The sequence below is a fragment of the Neoarius graeffei genome, chromosome 23, assembly GCF_027579695.1.
Source record: "Neoarius graeffei isolate fNeoGra1 chromosome 23, fNeoGra1.pri, whole genome shotgun sequence".
Taxonomy (NCBI): Eukaryota; Metazoa; Chordata; class Actinopteri; order Siluriformes; family Ariidae; genus Neoarius; species Neoarius graeffei.
In genome coordinates this window covers 54,813,413-54,827,154 of record NC_083591.1, presented here as the reverse complement: position 1 = coordinate 54,827,154, position 13,742 = coordinate 54,813,413, and the positions used below count along the sequence as shown (strand labels likewise).

The window sequence follows — 13,742 nt, the reverse complement described above, 5'->3', positions numbered from 1 at the left end:
CCTTCTCTCATCAGTCATCTCTCTCTCTGTGTCTCTCACACTTTCCTTCTGTTGATTAATGCTTGCCTTTGTATTGACCCTGGCACTGTTCTTCTTGGCATCGCTGTCCTGTCCTCCATCATTTAATCAGCTGTACAGTCTGCTTACAGAAGGGAGCATAAGGGGTGGGTGCTCATCTTCTCTGAAAGCTCAAGGCTCCGATGTCTCTAAAGCAAACACACACGCGCAAGATTTGTCGGACTGAATGAAAAGGACAAAGCTGCATAAATGGACCTTGATTACAGGGTATTTATTATATGGCACAAGCTACTTCCAGTAAAATCATGCACTGATTGGTTCCTTAGCAGGCATTATTTTCCTGTAATCCCCGTTGGTGATTACAGACTTTTTTTTCCAAGGTGCTGGCTTTCAATGTTGCAAAAAACAAAACGACAAAAAAGATTAATCGGAAATCAAAACGGGATAAAAAATGGTCGAAACACAATAGACAAACAAGAGTCAACGAGTTATTCAAGAAATGAGCAATGAAAAGCATTCAGAAACTAACAGAAATTCAGTTTTGAAACCGCTAGCCGTTTATTCTGTATGCGTGACTCAACTACGTTACAAATATGACGTGACCGAAAGCAGCATCACGCCTCATTATAACGACCGTCTGTTTTAATCTTAGAAATAAAAAAGCCGTATAATAAACTCCTTATTAACCTTGTTTGCTTGGTCTTTACGGGAAAATATCGGATCTCCTGTCTTTTTGTACAGACAACAGTTAATATTCTACAATAACGGCTGTGTTTGTGTAAAGAAAGTGAAAAGGCCTTGTGATTAAAAGGAGGGAAGCTGTCCACACAATAATTTCTTCATTATTACTTGTTTTTGTGCATTTGAAGATATACCAGTATTAAAAAGGAGATTTGAAATACGTGTGGTGCTACCCTGTTGACCTCCTGTTATCGTGCAAGTCAGACAAGCCATGTACAGATGGGGGGGGGGGCGACCATCATAAAATGTCTTGAGGTGTCTGGCCATGACGAGCTGCCCAAACAGAACAGAACAAATACACCTTTGCATAGATTCTACAATTCTTGGGAAATGAACACCATTCTTTCCAAAGATATGCCCTCATTTGGTGTTTTTTATGATGGTGGGTGGAATGCTGTCTTGTACCTCGCTTGAGAATCTCCCATAGGTGTTCGTTTTGAGATCTGGTGACTGTCAAGGCCATAAAATACGATTCCCATTTATTTTTCTCTTCATCAAACCATTCAGCAAGACCTTGTGCCCTGTGAATGGGGGCGGAGTCTTCCTGGAAGATACCACACCCATGAGGATAGACATGTTTCATCAGAGAATAAAGGTGATCAGTCAAAAGTGTTTCGTCCCGTAAGTGAACAGCTGGACGCAAACAATGTCAAAAATAAATACCTCCTAAATACATCACAATAGAGCCACTGCTTTCAGCTTCAGGCTGTAGATGGTGATGCTGAAGTTAGTTCTCAAAAAACTCTGGAGAATAATGCTGCGTTCATGTGCTATGGGAATTATGGTAAATATCAAACGCCTACATGGAAAGCACACATGAACGCCCCCTCTTGTGGTATTTTCCACTGGGCAACTCGTAGAAAATTTTGATACACGAGTTGCCGAGATGAGATGAACTTTAACCTTTTCAACATGGCGGCGAGCGGTACAAGACACTTGAATGGTAAGCATTGTACGCTACTAAAGGTTTTTTTTTTTTTACTAGTGGGTAGTTTTTGGTGTCTATGCAATGTTGCGTCATTAACAAGTGTAATATAAATACGTTAGAAATCCGTTTCCTTTAAAAATGTGTTATGGTTTGTTTTTACCTATCCAGAGCAGACGCTATTGCTAACGATAGCAGCTGGTCTACCATCTTTAAAATTTGTCAACAACAACAACAAAAGCATGTGAACACAACACACTGGTAAATACCACTTCCCAACTGGAAAATATCATCTTCCCATAGCACATGAACGCAACATAACTGATCAATTCTTGATAAATGCCACAGATGACATGCCATGACTGTGTATTTGCTGCCCTCCTTTGGCTGCCTATGATATTACACCTTTTGGAGCCAGTCAGCTGTGAGACCAGCTCGGTGAAGGGCATATCCAGACTTGGCTGTTGGATTTGAGTGATCAGTGATGGATAGATGAGATTTGGACAAGCTGCTGCTTTCAGAGATGTAGCTGTGTGAGCCAGAGGACAGGATGCTAAGCAGAAGATGGAGGTGCTACATACAGAGGTGTGGTGAGAAGTTGACACCTTCTCACTGCACAACGCCAGTCTCGAACACGTGTCAAATCCCACGGGTGCCTGCTTCCCGTCCACACACAGACATGTAGAGATGCTTGTTGATACTGAACACTGAAATAACATAACATTGGCTCAGTTTGTTCTGTTGAGGGTCATGCAGAGGTTATTTTTGTTGTGCTTTCACTGCCTGTGCATGCCAGAGAAAGAAGTGTGGCCTCTGTACCTGCCACTTACACTAATGAAGGTGTGGCATCTGCACCAGTCAGTAGCTGTGACTTCTTCTGTCTCTCTGGAGAAGGGTTGGCAATGAGACAGAAGTCACTGTGAGTCCCAGAGAAGGAAGTGACACTTAAGAACTTTAGTCCCAGTGATTGATGCATGGCCTTGCTGCTTGTCAGACCCATGGAAAGTCGGTGTGGCTTATGTACCCATCAGTCCTGGGGAAGGAAGTGTGGGCCCCTTTAGTCATTAGGCCAAATGAAGGAGGGCATTGCCTTTCTACCTGTCAGTCCTGGAGAAAGAGGTGTGGCTTATGTGTTTGTCCTGGTGAAGGAGGTGGAGCTTCTTTACCTGGCACTCTTGGAGAAGGTGGTGTGGCCTCTGTATCTGTCAGTTCTGGTAAAGGACGTGTGGCCTCTGTACCTGTTAGTCTAAGCAATGTAGGCGAAGCCTTGGTACCCGTCGGTCCTGGTGAAGGAGGTGGGGCCTCTCTACCCGTCAGTCCTGGTGAAGGAGGTGGGGCCAATTGAATATAGATTTGAAAAAGGTGGTATAGATGAGGAAGACCTTTAGCTAAGGGAATACTGGCCTAATAAAGACCATTTCATTTGGAGGGTTAAATGCACCAGATACGATACTTTGGCACAAACCTGATTCTGGTGTTTCACGTTTACATTATTACTAATATGCCTTGTCTTATTAAGAGACTGTAACGAGGTCTTTCTTTGGACTTGCTTCCCATTTAGATTTAGCGGTTTCATTTGCTTTCAGACGAATGCTGTGTTTTGCCATGTATCCCAGAACATTCTTCTTGTGCATTTTGGAAATTTTTGTGTGAGAGAGAGAGAGGATGGTAATTGGAGGCAGACTGTTTGACGCACATGGTCCTGCTTTACTGCTGCTGTCACTCACTTTGCTTCTGTCTAGCTGGAGGAAAAAAGCCTCCATAACTTGTACATTTTGTTTATCGCTTAAAATACCACACATCTGGTTTCGTCTCGTCTGGACAGTTCAGTAGAAAGAGGAGGGAGTAAAACGGGACGCGACTAAAACCCGAACAGCCCCTCCTTCCTTCGTGCGATGACGGAGACAAAATGTCCAAAGAAAAAGCTGGGACAGTTTTGTTTATATGCGGTCGAGGACATTTTTGGAAGGAATGAGGAGGAAAGCAGGAACCAAATAAAGGAAAAGAGTCGAGTCACATGGGAGTAGGAAGGAAATGCGAGAGAATGTGAGAGAGAAAGGGAACGGCTGGGTTAGAGAGGGGAAGGGAGATGGTGGTGGTCGATTCGAGAGCGAAGCTTGTTAAGAGCCAAACATGCAGGGGGGGCAAGCCTACAGGAAATGAGCTCTCCATCCTGCAGTTAAATCTGACCTCTTGGCTCATGATCAAATGCTCTTCCATCCAAATACCATAGCGTCTCTGTCCTGGGCACGGGCTGAGGGAGGGGCAGAGGGAAAAGAGGGAGGGAGGGAGAGTGGGCACTTCCCCAGCCGTCTGTCTATGATTTACAGATATACAGGGAGGGAGAGCGAGTCCTCGAAACCACCTCCTGCTTCACACAGAGAGAACAACACGTCCCCCTCTGCCACCAACATCCACACGCTCATACTGATGCCGTGATCAGGCTTGAAGAAGCCTGATGTGTTAACTCGAGTGTTCCTTAGACATACAGATGCCTCTTCCTCACTCCCACTCCTTCACTCGAGGGCACTGAGGTGAAAAAAAAAACCCCGGGTGCTATTAATAGCTGGATGCCAGACCAAGCTGATGGACAGCGCTGAAGTCAAACTCTTGTCTAACATTATTTAAATCCTGCCTTCAGTTCTTTTCGGACTATTCCTTTTTTTTTCCCTCTCTGAGCCTAAACTTGGACTTCAGTGGAAGATTTCCAACTCTGGTTTTGGGTGGAAACAGCCTTTCCCATTTGACGATGCAGTTTTTTTTTTCCCCCTCCTTGCTCACGTAATTGCTTGCGTATTAGCACTAATTGGAGGTAGGAGGTTATTGGAACTTACTGGATCAACCCGCGATGGAATGGAGCGTGTGGGTTGCAGGAGCTGAGGAGACCTCCCTTTGCTTGGTTGACGAGTTCTGGAGACCTTATTTCGCCTCGGCTCCACTCTTGGACCTTCATGAACAAGAAGAGGGATTAGTATATTCAGACTTGGCTCAGCCTATTGAGCATATTTAGCCTCAGCTCAACTCCTCTGGATCTTCATGCTCTCTAGTTTGATCGATTCCCTTTTAGGATGCGGCGCTTTGCCAAGCTCAAAAAAACCTTCCCGTTTCTTGCACATTTCCATGTGTACAAAGTAAGTATTGTGTGTGTGTGTGTGTGTGTGTGTGTGTGTGTTTTCTTGATGCTTGTTATATGTGCACTAGATGTGTATTTATGGATAACATTTCATCATACCAAAGTATAGTGTCTGTACTTTTTCAATACCTAAAGCCTTCACGTATCTCTCTATAATGTAGTTGCATAACTGTTGGATCAGGATGCTTCACTGTGGACCAACATCATTCCTCCTCAGGAAGCTCCTATTCCTTTACCAGTGGCCAACATCTGGATTAACTAATCAGCTAATTAACAAACTTTTCCTGATCTAAATTTGGGTCCCTTCATCCAGGGGTTAAAAAAAAAAAAGTTAAATATTCTGGGTATGGGTACTCCAACACCAGAGTTGGGAACATGTATCACCAAATTTCTTCTCCAGCCTGTGGTTCCTTTCTTCAACAACTGATTTTCCCCCCTTACGCTAACGGCTTGTAAATTTTTATGAAATAAACAAGGCAATTAACAGCAGAGACTCTGTCCACAATCTAACCTCGTCATATCTAACAGTAATCACAAAAGCTCTGCTCTTGGTTGTGTTTGTGCAGGGTGTAGCCACTTTTTGGTCCAAAATTGTGAACTCTATCCAAGGAACTTAGCCAGTGCTTGCTTATTATAGGCCTAGAACAAGGTTCCCAACCCTGATTGTAAAGTATATGCCTTAGAGTGTTGTTCATGTCTGTCTTGCGTATTTTGTTGTCCTTTCTACTTTGAGACACTTGATCTAATTGATGGGTCTTTCATGAGTCAACGTGCAGGGGTTCAACAGGACCGAGGTTGGGAAACACTGGTCTAGAGAGTAAAACTTTGAGCTTTAACCTCATGTCACACATGACCACTCGGTCACTGGACTGTGGTCGAGCCTGGCTGGTCCTGCTGCCGTTTTTTTTTTTTTTTCCTGTGGTCTTTGATGAATGTCAGCGTCAGTAGCCTCAGGATTGCTTTGGCAGTGGAGATCTGCATCCATCATACTATATTATGATATTGTTTCTTGTCAAGATGGTGTTCAGTGACACTCAACATTTGTCTTTAATTTTTACACTTGATCTTATTCGTCAAGCCTTGGATGCGTGAACCAGATGTTTTGGCAATGCAGCTGTGAGGCTTTCTATATTAACCAGCACATGTTGCACATAGCGACGGCTTTAGTGAGACCCCAGGGAGTGACGCTGGTGATTTCAGTCTGAAAATATGTCCTAGTGAGGACATTAAACTTCTCATGCTGTTTATTTTCCCTCCCTCTCCTTCTCTCATTCAGTCCTCTCTCCTCTTAGTACATTCCCAGTATGCATTCCCCACTGTTCTGCGACAAGTGACACCCAGCAACCACTGCACACTTCCTCCCTTTACAGTTCCACCGAGAGTTCACTTTGGTCAATATTTTTCTTTCCATCGTCAGCTGCTCTTGTAAAGGAGGCCCTCGAGAAGTATCTGAGCTTTCTCCTGGACGTCTTCTTTTACTGAAGTCATATATATGGCTGCTTTTATCTCAAAGAGAATGATGGTGTCAATCTCTGAACTTTTACTCTCAGGCCCCTCACCAGCCATCTGTCTGCCTGCTGGTCAGGAAGAAGGGAAGCAGTGAAGGATAGAAGGGGAGGGGCCTTGGCTGCTTTCCCGGTTAAGGTGTGAAAGTTTAGGGGAGGAAGAAGATAAGTCTGGCAAGATTTGGACTCTCAAGTGTAATATTTTTATCCCACAGTGCTGGTATAAGTTGACTTCTTGATTCTGATTCTTGTTTTTCTGCAAGGCAAATCACAGACTTGGCCAAAAAACGTTGTATACTTGAAAGTTTCTTTGGACCGCCTTTAGCTTTCATTGCAACATGCATTTGCCATGGCATTGTTTTGACAACCTTATGCAACATTGGAACATTTTATTTCTCTCCAGAGATCTTTTTTATTTTTTTTTTTGGCCGATATCTTGTATTGATGATGAGGAGAGTTGAACCACTCCTCTGTGTAAAAGTCCTTTTCCAGCGCATTCCAAAGAATTTCATGACACTGTGGTGGCCGATTCATGTGTGAAAATTATTCTGATCATCAGTCAGTCAAGGTTTTTATTTCCGACCACATTCCTTCCATGAAGTTGATGGTTCACCACTATCCTTCCAGGTTTTAATAATGCTTTGGACAGTTCTTAAACCAACTCCAGTCATTTCAGCAATCTCCGGAGTTGTTTTCTTTGCTTGATGGCCAATAATTTGACCTTCTGAAACACAGCAACATATTTTCCGTGACTGCGGGATACGTCTTCCAACTTGCTGTTTAAGAAATGAGAAGCTACTCACTGCATCAGTTAGGGTTAAAAGAATTGCTGCCAGCTGAAATGAAACACACTAATCAAAGGCTCTTAAGTATTTGCTTATTTAAATCCAAATGGTGACACCTTTTTTGCCAGGCAGTGTATTTATGCACTCGTATATTTAAGTTATTCCACAAAATTGAGTCGTACAGGAGCTGACGGCGCTATAAGCCATGTACGATGAGCGAGTGGAATAACTGTTTTATTCTGTCCACATTCACTGGATTTTGAGAAACAGAGCATTTTTGTGTTTTTCAATTTAATTTTTTAATTTTTTTGCAAATTTGATAGATAACTTTTTTTATACAGAACGTCCAACAAAATAATTTCTGCTTAGGCGGACTTCTTAAAAACCTATCGATGGCTGCATGAATTGACTTTTTTTAGTTGTTTTTTGTTGAAAGTGCCGTCTTGCTATCGTGCCAAAGTATAGAATAGCTTTAGACATTTATTTAATTCTTCCTTGGACATCTCAAGTCTGTAATTTTTCAAACTTCTTTGAACTTTTGAACCAGTCTAAAAAAAAATCAACAAAATTTAATACTCCAAGATGAAGAATGTAAAGAAACCAGCGAAATGACGGTAGCAATTTGTGAAAAATGCTATAATAATTCTTGAAAAATAAAAAAGATGTTCTTACCATCAAATACTTTCATTCCATATTTTGTGTTTTTTAGGGTTTTGTTTTCGAGTAGTTTTTTTCTTTCGTCCTCAGTTGGTTCAGCAACACGCTCTGCCATTTTGTTTTTCTCTACTCACAGTATACGGTATAAGCTGATATCCTGGTAGTAGAGTAGCCAATCAGAGCGTGCGACTGCTCATATCCAGTGAATGTGGATAGAATAATTTCTAATATAAACAATGTACACAGAGACTTGTACAGCAGACATTCCACGCAAGTGGGAACATTGATATGGGGAAGTTTTCTGTAAGATGATGCTTACTAAAGATTTTTTTTTTTTTTGGAAAGAGTCTCCTGTGTCTGTGCTTCACAAACACTAGAGATTTAAAATAAATAAATAAATAAAAGCAAGCACAAAAAAAAAAAAACATTTGAAATTATTAAAGTTTTCAGGATGGAGGGCTTTACGGTTTCTCAGTCACATGACAAGCTGCTGTTTATAATGGTTATAAGTGATAGCAGGATATAACTTGTTTCATGGACGTTCCACAACAGTATAATGTGCCATTCTTTTAATTAATTAAAAAGTTGTGTTGCTGGAAAATTGTTTTGGCATTACAAGAATAGAACACTTCAGGATGTTCTAGGAAAGTAATCATCTTCAGCATGCCCTGTCGTGTTCGTGTCTTATGTGTCAGGCCTTGCATTCATGGAGACGTTCTTAATTGCAAGACATTTTTTCATTTCTCTCAGTGAGCGGTACTAAACTGACTCATTCACAGTTATTCCTCCTGCTGATTTCTTCATAACGTCTCTTGGCTGTAAGTACCTATTTTGAGTCATATTTTTACGAATGGTCATAATGACTGTCAGACATTACCACATTATCACAGCAAGCTAGTGAGTAAAGAAACGTGAATTAACCTTAGAGCTTTAGTGCAAAGCTGAAGAACTCAAATGTGGCTTGTCTTGGCTGAACTACATTTGGGGTGAGTAGGAAGTCATTTGGTCAAACTGTTTTAAGTCAAACGGATTCTTGCTGTAATTTCTATCCACCAAATTTTCGGGGAAAAAATGCCATACTTATGTTTGTGCATCATTGGTGGCCATACGAGTCTCAGTTTCTTGTGTTGCCTAAATAAAGTGAAATGAAAACATTTGGACAGCGTGTCTTGGCTGATCAACATCTGATGGAAGTAAAATTCCTTTAATAAACCGGCAGTTGTGGGTGGCACGGTGGTGTCATGGTTAGCGCTGTCGCCTCACAGCAAGAAGGTCCGGGTTCGAGCTCCGTGGCCGGCGAGGGCCTTTCTGTGTGGAGTTTGCATGTTCTCCCCGTGTCCGCATGGGTTTCCTCCGGGTGCTCCGGTTTCCCCCACAGTCCAAAGACATGCAGGTTAGGTTAACTGGTGACTCTAAATTGAGCGTAGGTGTGAATGTGAGTGTGAATGGTTGTCTGTGTCTGTGTCAGCCCTGTGATGACCTGGTGACTTGTCCAGGGTGTACCCCGCCTTTCGCCCGTAGTCAGCTGGGATAGGCTCCAGCTTGCCTGCGACCCTGTAGAACAGGATAAAAGCGGCTAGAGATAATGAGATGAGGGAATGAAACCGGCAGTTGAAGTATACTGGCAACACTGAAGGGTTTATTTATTTATTTTTAATGCTCTCTAGATCTTTTGATTTTTGTTCTGATGGTCTATGCTGGGAAACTGAAACCTCCTTAAGTATACACTGGCCGCTTTAATAGGAACTTGTTCTTGATTCTAAGATCCCTGTTCTTGGCTGCAGCAGTGGAACCCATGTGTTGTTCTGTTCTGCTGTTGCTTTTCTGCTCACCACAGTTGTAAAGAGTGATTTATACGAGTTACTGTATCTTTCCTGGTAAAAAAAAAAAAGCTCGAACCACCTCAAATCTGTCCTCTAACCTCTCAACAACAAGGCGTTTGTTTCCACCCACAGAACTGTTGCTTGCGCAATGTTTTTTGTTTTCTGCACCATTCTGTGTAAACTCTCTAGATAGACTGTTAGTTTGTGTGAAAACCCCCAGAAGATCAGGTTTCTGAAATACTCAAACCAACTCTCATGCCACAGTGAAAGTCAGTCACACTTTGAGATCACAACTTTTCCCGTTCTGATGTAAAAATGATGCGAACGTTAACTGAAGCTTGTGATTTGTATCGGCATGATTTGATGCATTGTGCTGCTGAATAGATAACTGCGTAAAACTGCAGGTCTATGTAGGGGTGTTCGTAATAAAGTGGCTGGTGAGTGAGTGTGCGTGTACTATGTTCATAAATATCATACAGACCATGTGCATGCTATTTTTTTTAATTTATTTTTTGCGTGACTCCATTGTGATTTGGCTCTTTCCCACGTCAATGGCGTGATTGAAGGAAGTGCAGCTCCACGTCTTAATGGGCGAACTGGAAGGGACGAGGCCATGATCCTTGTGACCTCCGGCCTTTCATGTGTCAATACAGGAAGCTCGTATTGCACAAAGGCGCAATTCTGCTGCCTGTCTTCCAGCAAACCTGCACACATCAACTCCCCCTCACTTTTGTTCTTCGACCAGCTGCCCATTACTGGAGCGCTGACCTTCCCCGCACTCGACAAATTCGGCTATTATTGCGTTGTGTAACCTAGCTGAAACAATAATGCTTCTGTTTAACATGTGAAGCCTGTTCCTCCGTCTCTGCTGTATGTCGGAGCCAAATCTATGTTGAGCTCGAGTTTTCAGGTTTATTTCAAACCTCCCAGGTCTCCATTTATGGACATGGAATGAAATCTAAATCTAAAAATCCCTGGTTTGTATAGATTGAGTGAGTGAAATAAAAATAAAAACCTCATGAAGTCATAATGAGCATCATCTAGTTGTTTAGTCCTTTAAAGACAAAATGATGTGGTGTATGACGTCGTTGCAGTTTCTTAGACATCACTGATCCTCTTTCGAGGTAATTTTATAAATGACACAGTGTTCTCTTTCTAAATTTCTAAATTCCTCTCCAAACCTTGTTAAGAAAGAGAGACGGACAGTGAGGCGGCGTGATGGACTGAAAAGATAAAGAATGAGAGGGAGGGAAACGTCAGAAATTAAAAGCAGCTGATGTCTGACATGAATTTCCAAATAAAAAAGTGACTATGAAGAAAAGAACGGCAATAAAACCCTCACATTTATCACGAGTCTTTTCCCAGCAGTGGTGTGTCAACATCTCGGGACGTCTCGGAAAATTCTTAAAGGATATCAAATGTGTAAGTGAATACTTTAAAAGTAGGACGTGTGTTAATTTGGGTTTGATTCAGTCAGGGATTGTTTGGTGATCCAGACAGTGTGTTTTATTGACTTCAGGTGTGTGTGTAGCAGATGTGAGCGATAGCAATCAGCACTGAAGAGTAAGAGCCAACTGTACACTGGTGACGGAGTTTATGTTGGCTCAGCTCTGTGCTTACGCTGACGTCCGCTATAGTAACCTGAGTGTTTGATATTAATCGTGCGTTTCGGAGTTTGTTGGGATTGAAATGTTCCTCACGATGCGTCAGTTTAAAACGTACCTAGTTTGTACATTACCACTTGTGCTTGTCTGAATATGGCTGTTTATTTCAAAAATTATTATAAATATTGTATTTTCTGGACTAAGAGATGCTTCTGAAATGCCAAATATGTAGACGTTTGTATACAGGTAGTCGAGTTTAGTTTTTATCCTGGAGTTCATTTTATTTATGAATTGATGTGAACTTTGGCTTGTAAAGAAATTCAGTTTGCTGTGTGTTGTATTTTTGTGATTGCATCTCGAGGCACTCCTTGTTTTTTAAACGTGGCTGTGTTTTTAGCTACAGTCTTCATATGACGTCTGCTATAAAAATCAAACGGTCATATCGTCATTACATAAATGCAGAGGTTAACTAATACAAGTCATGACTTTGCTGCATCTTCTTGAGGAGGGAAAAAAAACCAGCGTTTCCCTCTGTGTGTCGTTCCAGAAGCTGGGCAGCAGCATGCAGTGTGAAGAAGGTACCGAGTGGCTCCTGGAGCTGCTGATGGAGGTCCAGCTGCAGCAGTATTTCCTGCGAATCCGCGACGACCTCAACGTCACGCGCCTGTCACACTTCGACTACGTCAAGAACGAGGACCTCGAGAAGATCGGAATGGGTCGACCCGGTAGGGTTTCGATAACCGCACATCCCAAAGTGGTTTATTCCTCTTGCACCACAACCACCACAGTGGTGCCGTTATTTAGAGCTCAGATAAAGCAGATGTGCTGCAAACCTCGCTGTGTGAAATGTTCACTGTGTTCCTGCTGTTCCCAGAACACGGTGCAGTGCTGGCTCTGTGCCACGCCTCATCTGTGTGTGTGTGTGTTGGTCAGTGGGCTTGATTAAGGGGAAAGACCATTAGGAACATTTTTACGCGCGCACACAAAGCTGGATGTGTTTCATATTACGTTATATTTAACATAATGGAGTCTCAACTTCATGTAGAAGCGGATAAACTCCTGAGTGAAATTAAAATCCTTCTTTCCTTCTCTCTTATTTTCTGTTTTTTTCTTTCTGTATATATCTTTCTGTATCTTTTTCTGTGTATGTATGTGTCTTTCTGTATTTCTTTATCTTTGTTTTCTTTCTTTCTTTTCTCTCTTTGTGTATCTTTTTCTGTATCCTTTCTTTCTTTCTGTTTTCTTTCTTTCTCTTTTTCTGTCTTTTTTCTTTGTGTATCTTTTTCATTCATTCTTTGTGTGTTTCTCTTTCTGTATCTCTTTTTCTGTCTTTCTTTCTTTTCCCCTTTCTGTATTTCATTTTGTTTTTCTTTCTTTATCCCTGTTTCTCTCAGGACAGAGACGGCTGTGGGAGGCGGTGAAGAGGAGAAAAGTGATGTGTAAGCGCAAGTCTTGGATGAGTAAGGTAGGTCAGAAGCTACTGCTCGTGCACACACACCACACGCACCACACACACCAGCGTCAGAGTCGATCCTGATCACTGCTTCAGTCTGAATGTTGTTTAACACTGTTACTGTTCCTCAGTGGCTCTAATTTTCATTCATGTTTATGAAACAGGTTCGATCTCTCAGGAAGATTTAATCAGACCTGAGCAAATGGTTAGCAGAATGTAGACGTGTGTGTGTGTGTGTAGTTACAGTCTGCCCAGGAAATTAAGTTATCAGGACCAATTTTCCTAAAAATACGGTAAAGTTTGTCATGACTAGGAGAGAGCGTGTTCACCGTGCTGCTTACTTGACCATTTAAAGATGACCTTTGTGCTGTGACGCTTTTGGGAAACTCGGCCCAGACCTGTGAGCCAGGTCGTAACGGAGACGGAACATTCCAGAGCTGAGTGAAATGTGCGAAATGTTCATTCACAAAACACTTGGAAGTAAAACGTAGTTTAGGAAGTACGTCAGCGCGGCAGGATTTTCTGTTCTGATTGGTCGGAAAGTGTTGATTAACTTTCTCGAACAGCAGCTGTGGCAGCAGTGCAGCTGCAGATCACAGGTGTGTAACTGTTCAGACGTCTCCTGTGTCAAATCAGTAAAACAGGAGTGCGTCGTGTGCTTGATACGGGCCACGTGTCGCAATGACTCATCGTCTGCAAAATATTTCAGAGCCGGTTCTGTAACCCTGACCTGCGATTTCAGCAGAATCAAAGTCATTATTCAGATCCTGTTCCTCTTTAGGACTGTGTATACAACGCCTTATTTGTGTGTATGGGGGAGGGCGCGTTATTGGTGACCAGGTTACAATTAGGGCGTTATGTCTCACTGCAGTCTCATTTTAGCTGTGTGCACGTGCGTGTGTGTGTCACCCAGAAAGGCCAGCTTGTAATCATGCTCAGTTTGACTTTTTAGAGTTACAGAGAGGGGTCTAAGCACCCTGGGTGTGTGTTTGTGTGGGGGAGGGAGAGTGTGAGTGAAAGGGTGCGAGATGGAGAGATGTTTACTGAATGCTTTGAGCTTGAGCATTCCTCTGTGTGTGGGACGGCAGGACAGCTTGA

At 42.4% G+C, this 13,742-nt stretch overlaps 1 protein-coding gene across 5 annotated transcripts in view; it reads left to right on the top strand.

Moving 5' to 3' along the window:
• Positions 1-13,742, top strand: part of tnk2b (tyrosine kinase, non-receptor, 2b) — a 106,342-nt gene that overhangs the window by 55,801 nt on the left and 36,799 nt on the right. For 4 of the 5 annotated variants that reach the window (XM_060906426.1, XM_060906427.1, XM_060906429.1 and 1 more), the window contains 2 exons: positions 11,739-11,916; positions 12,586-12,656. In XM_060906426.1, the coding sequence (XP_060762409.1) occupies positions 11,754-11,916; positions 12,586-12,656 (234 nt within the window). In that variant the 5' untranslated portion in view covers positions 11,739-11,753. Of the gene's footprint in view, positions 1-4,035; positions 4,816-11,738; positions 11,917-12,585; positions 12,657-13,742 lie in introns of those variants that run through there. The other variant, XM_060906425.1, reaches the window with a different exon arrangement.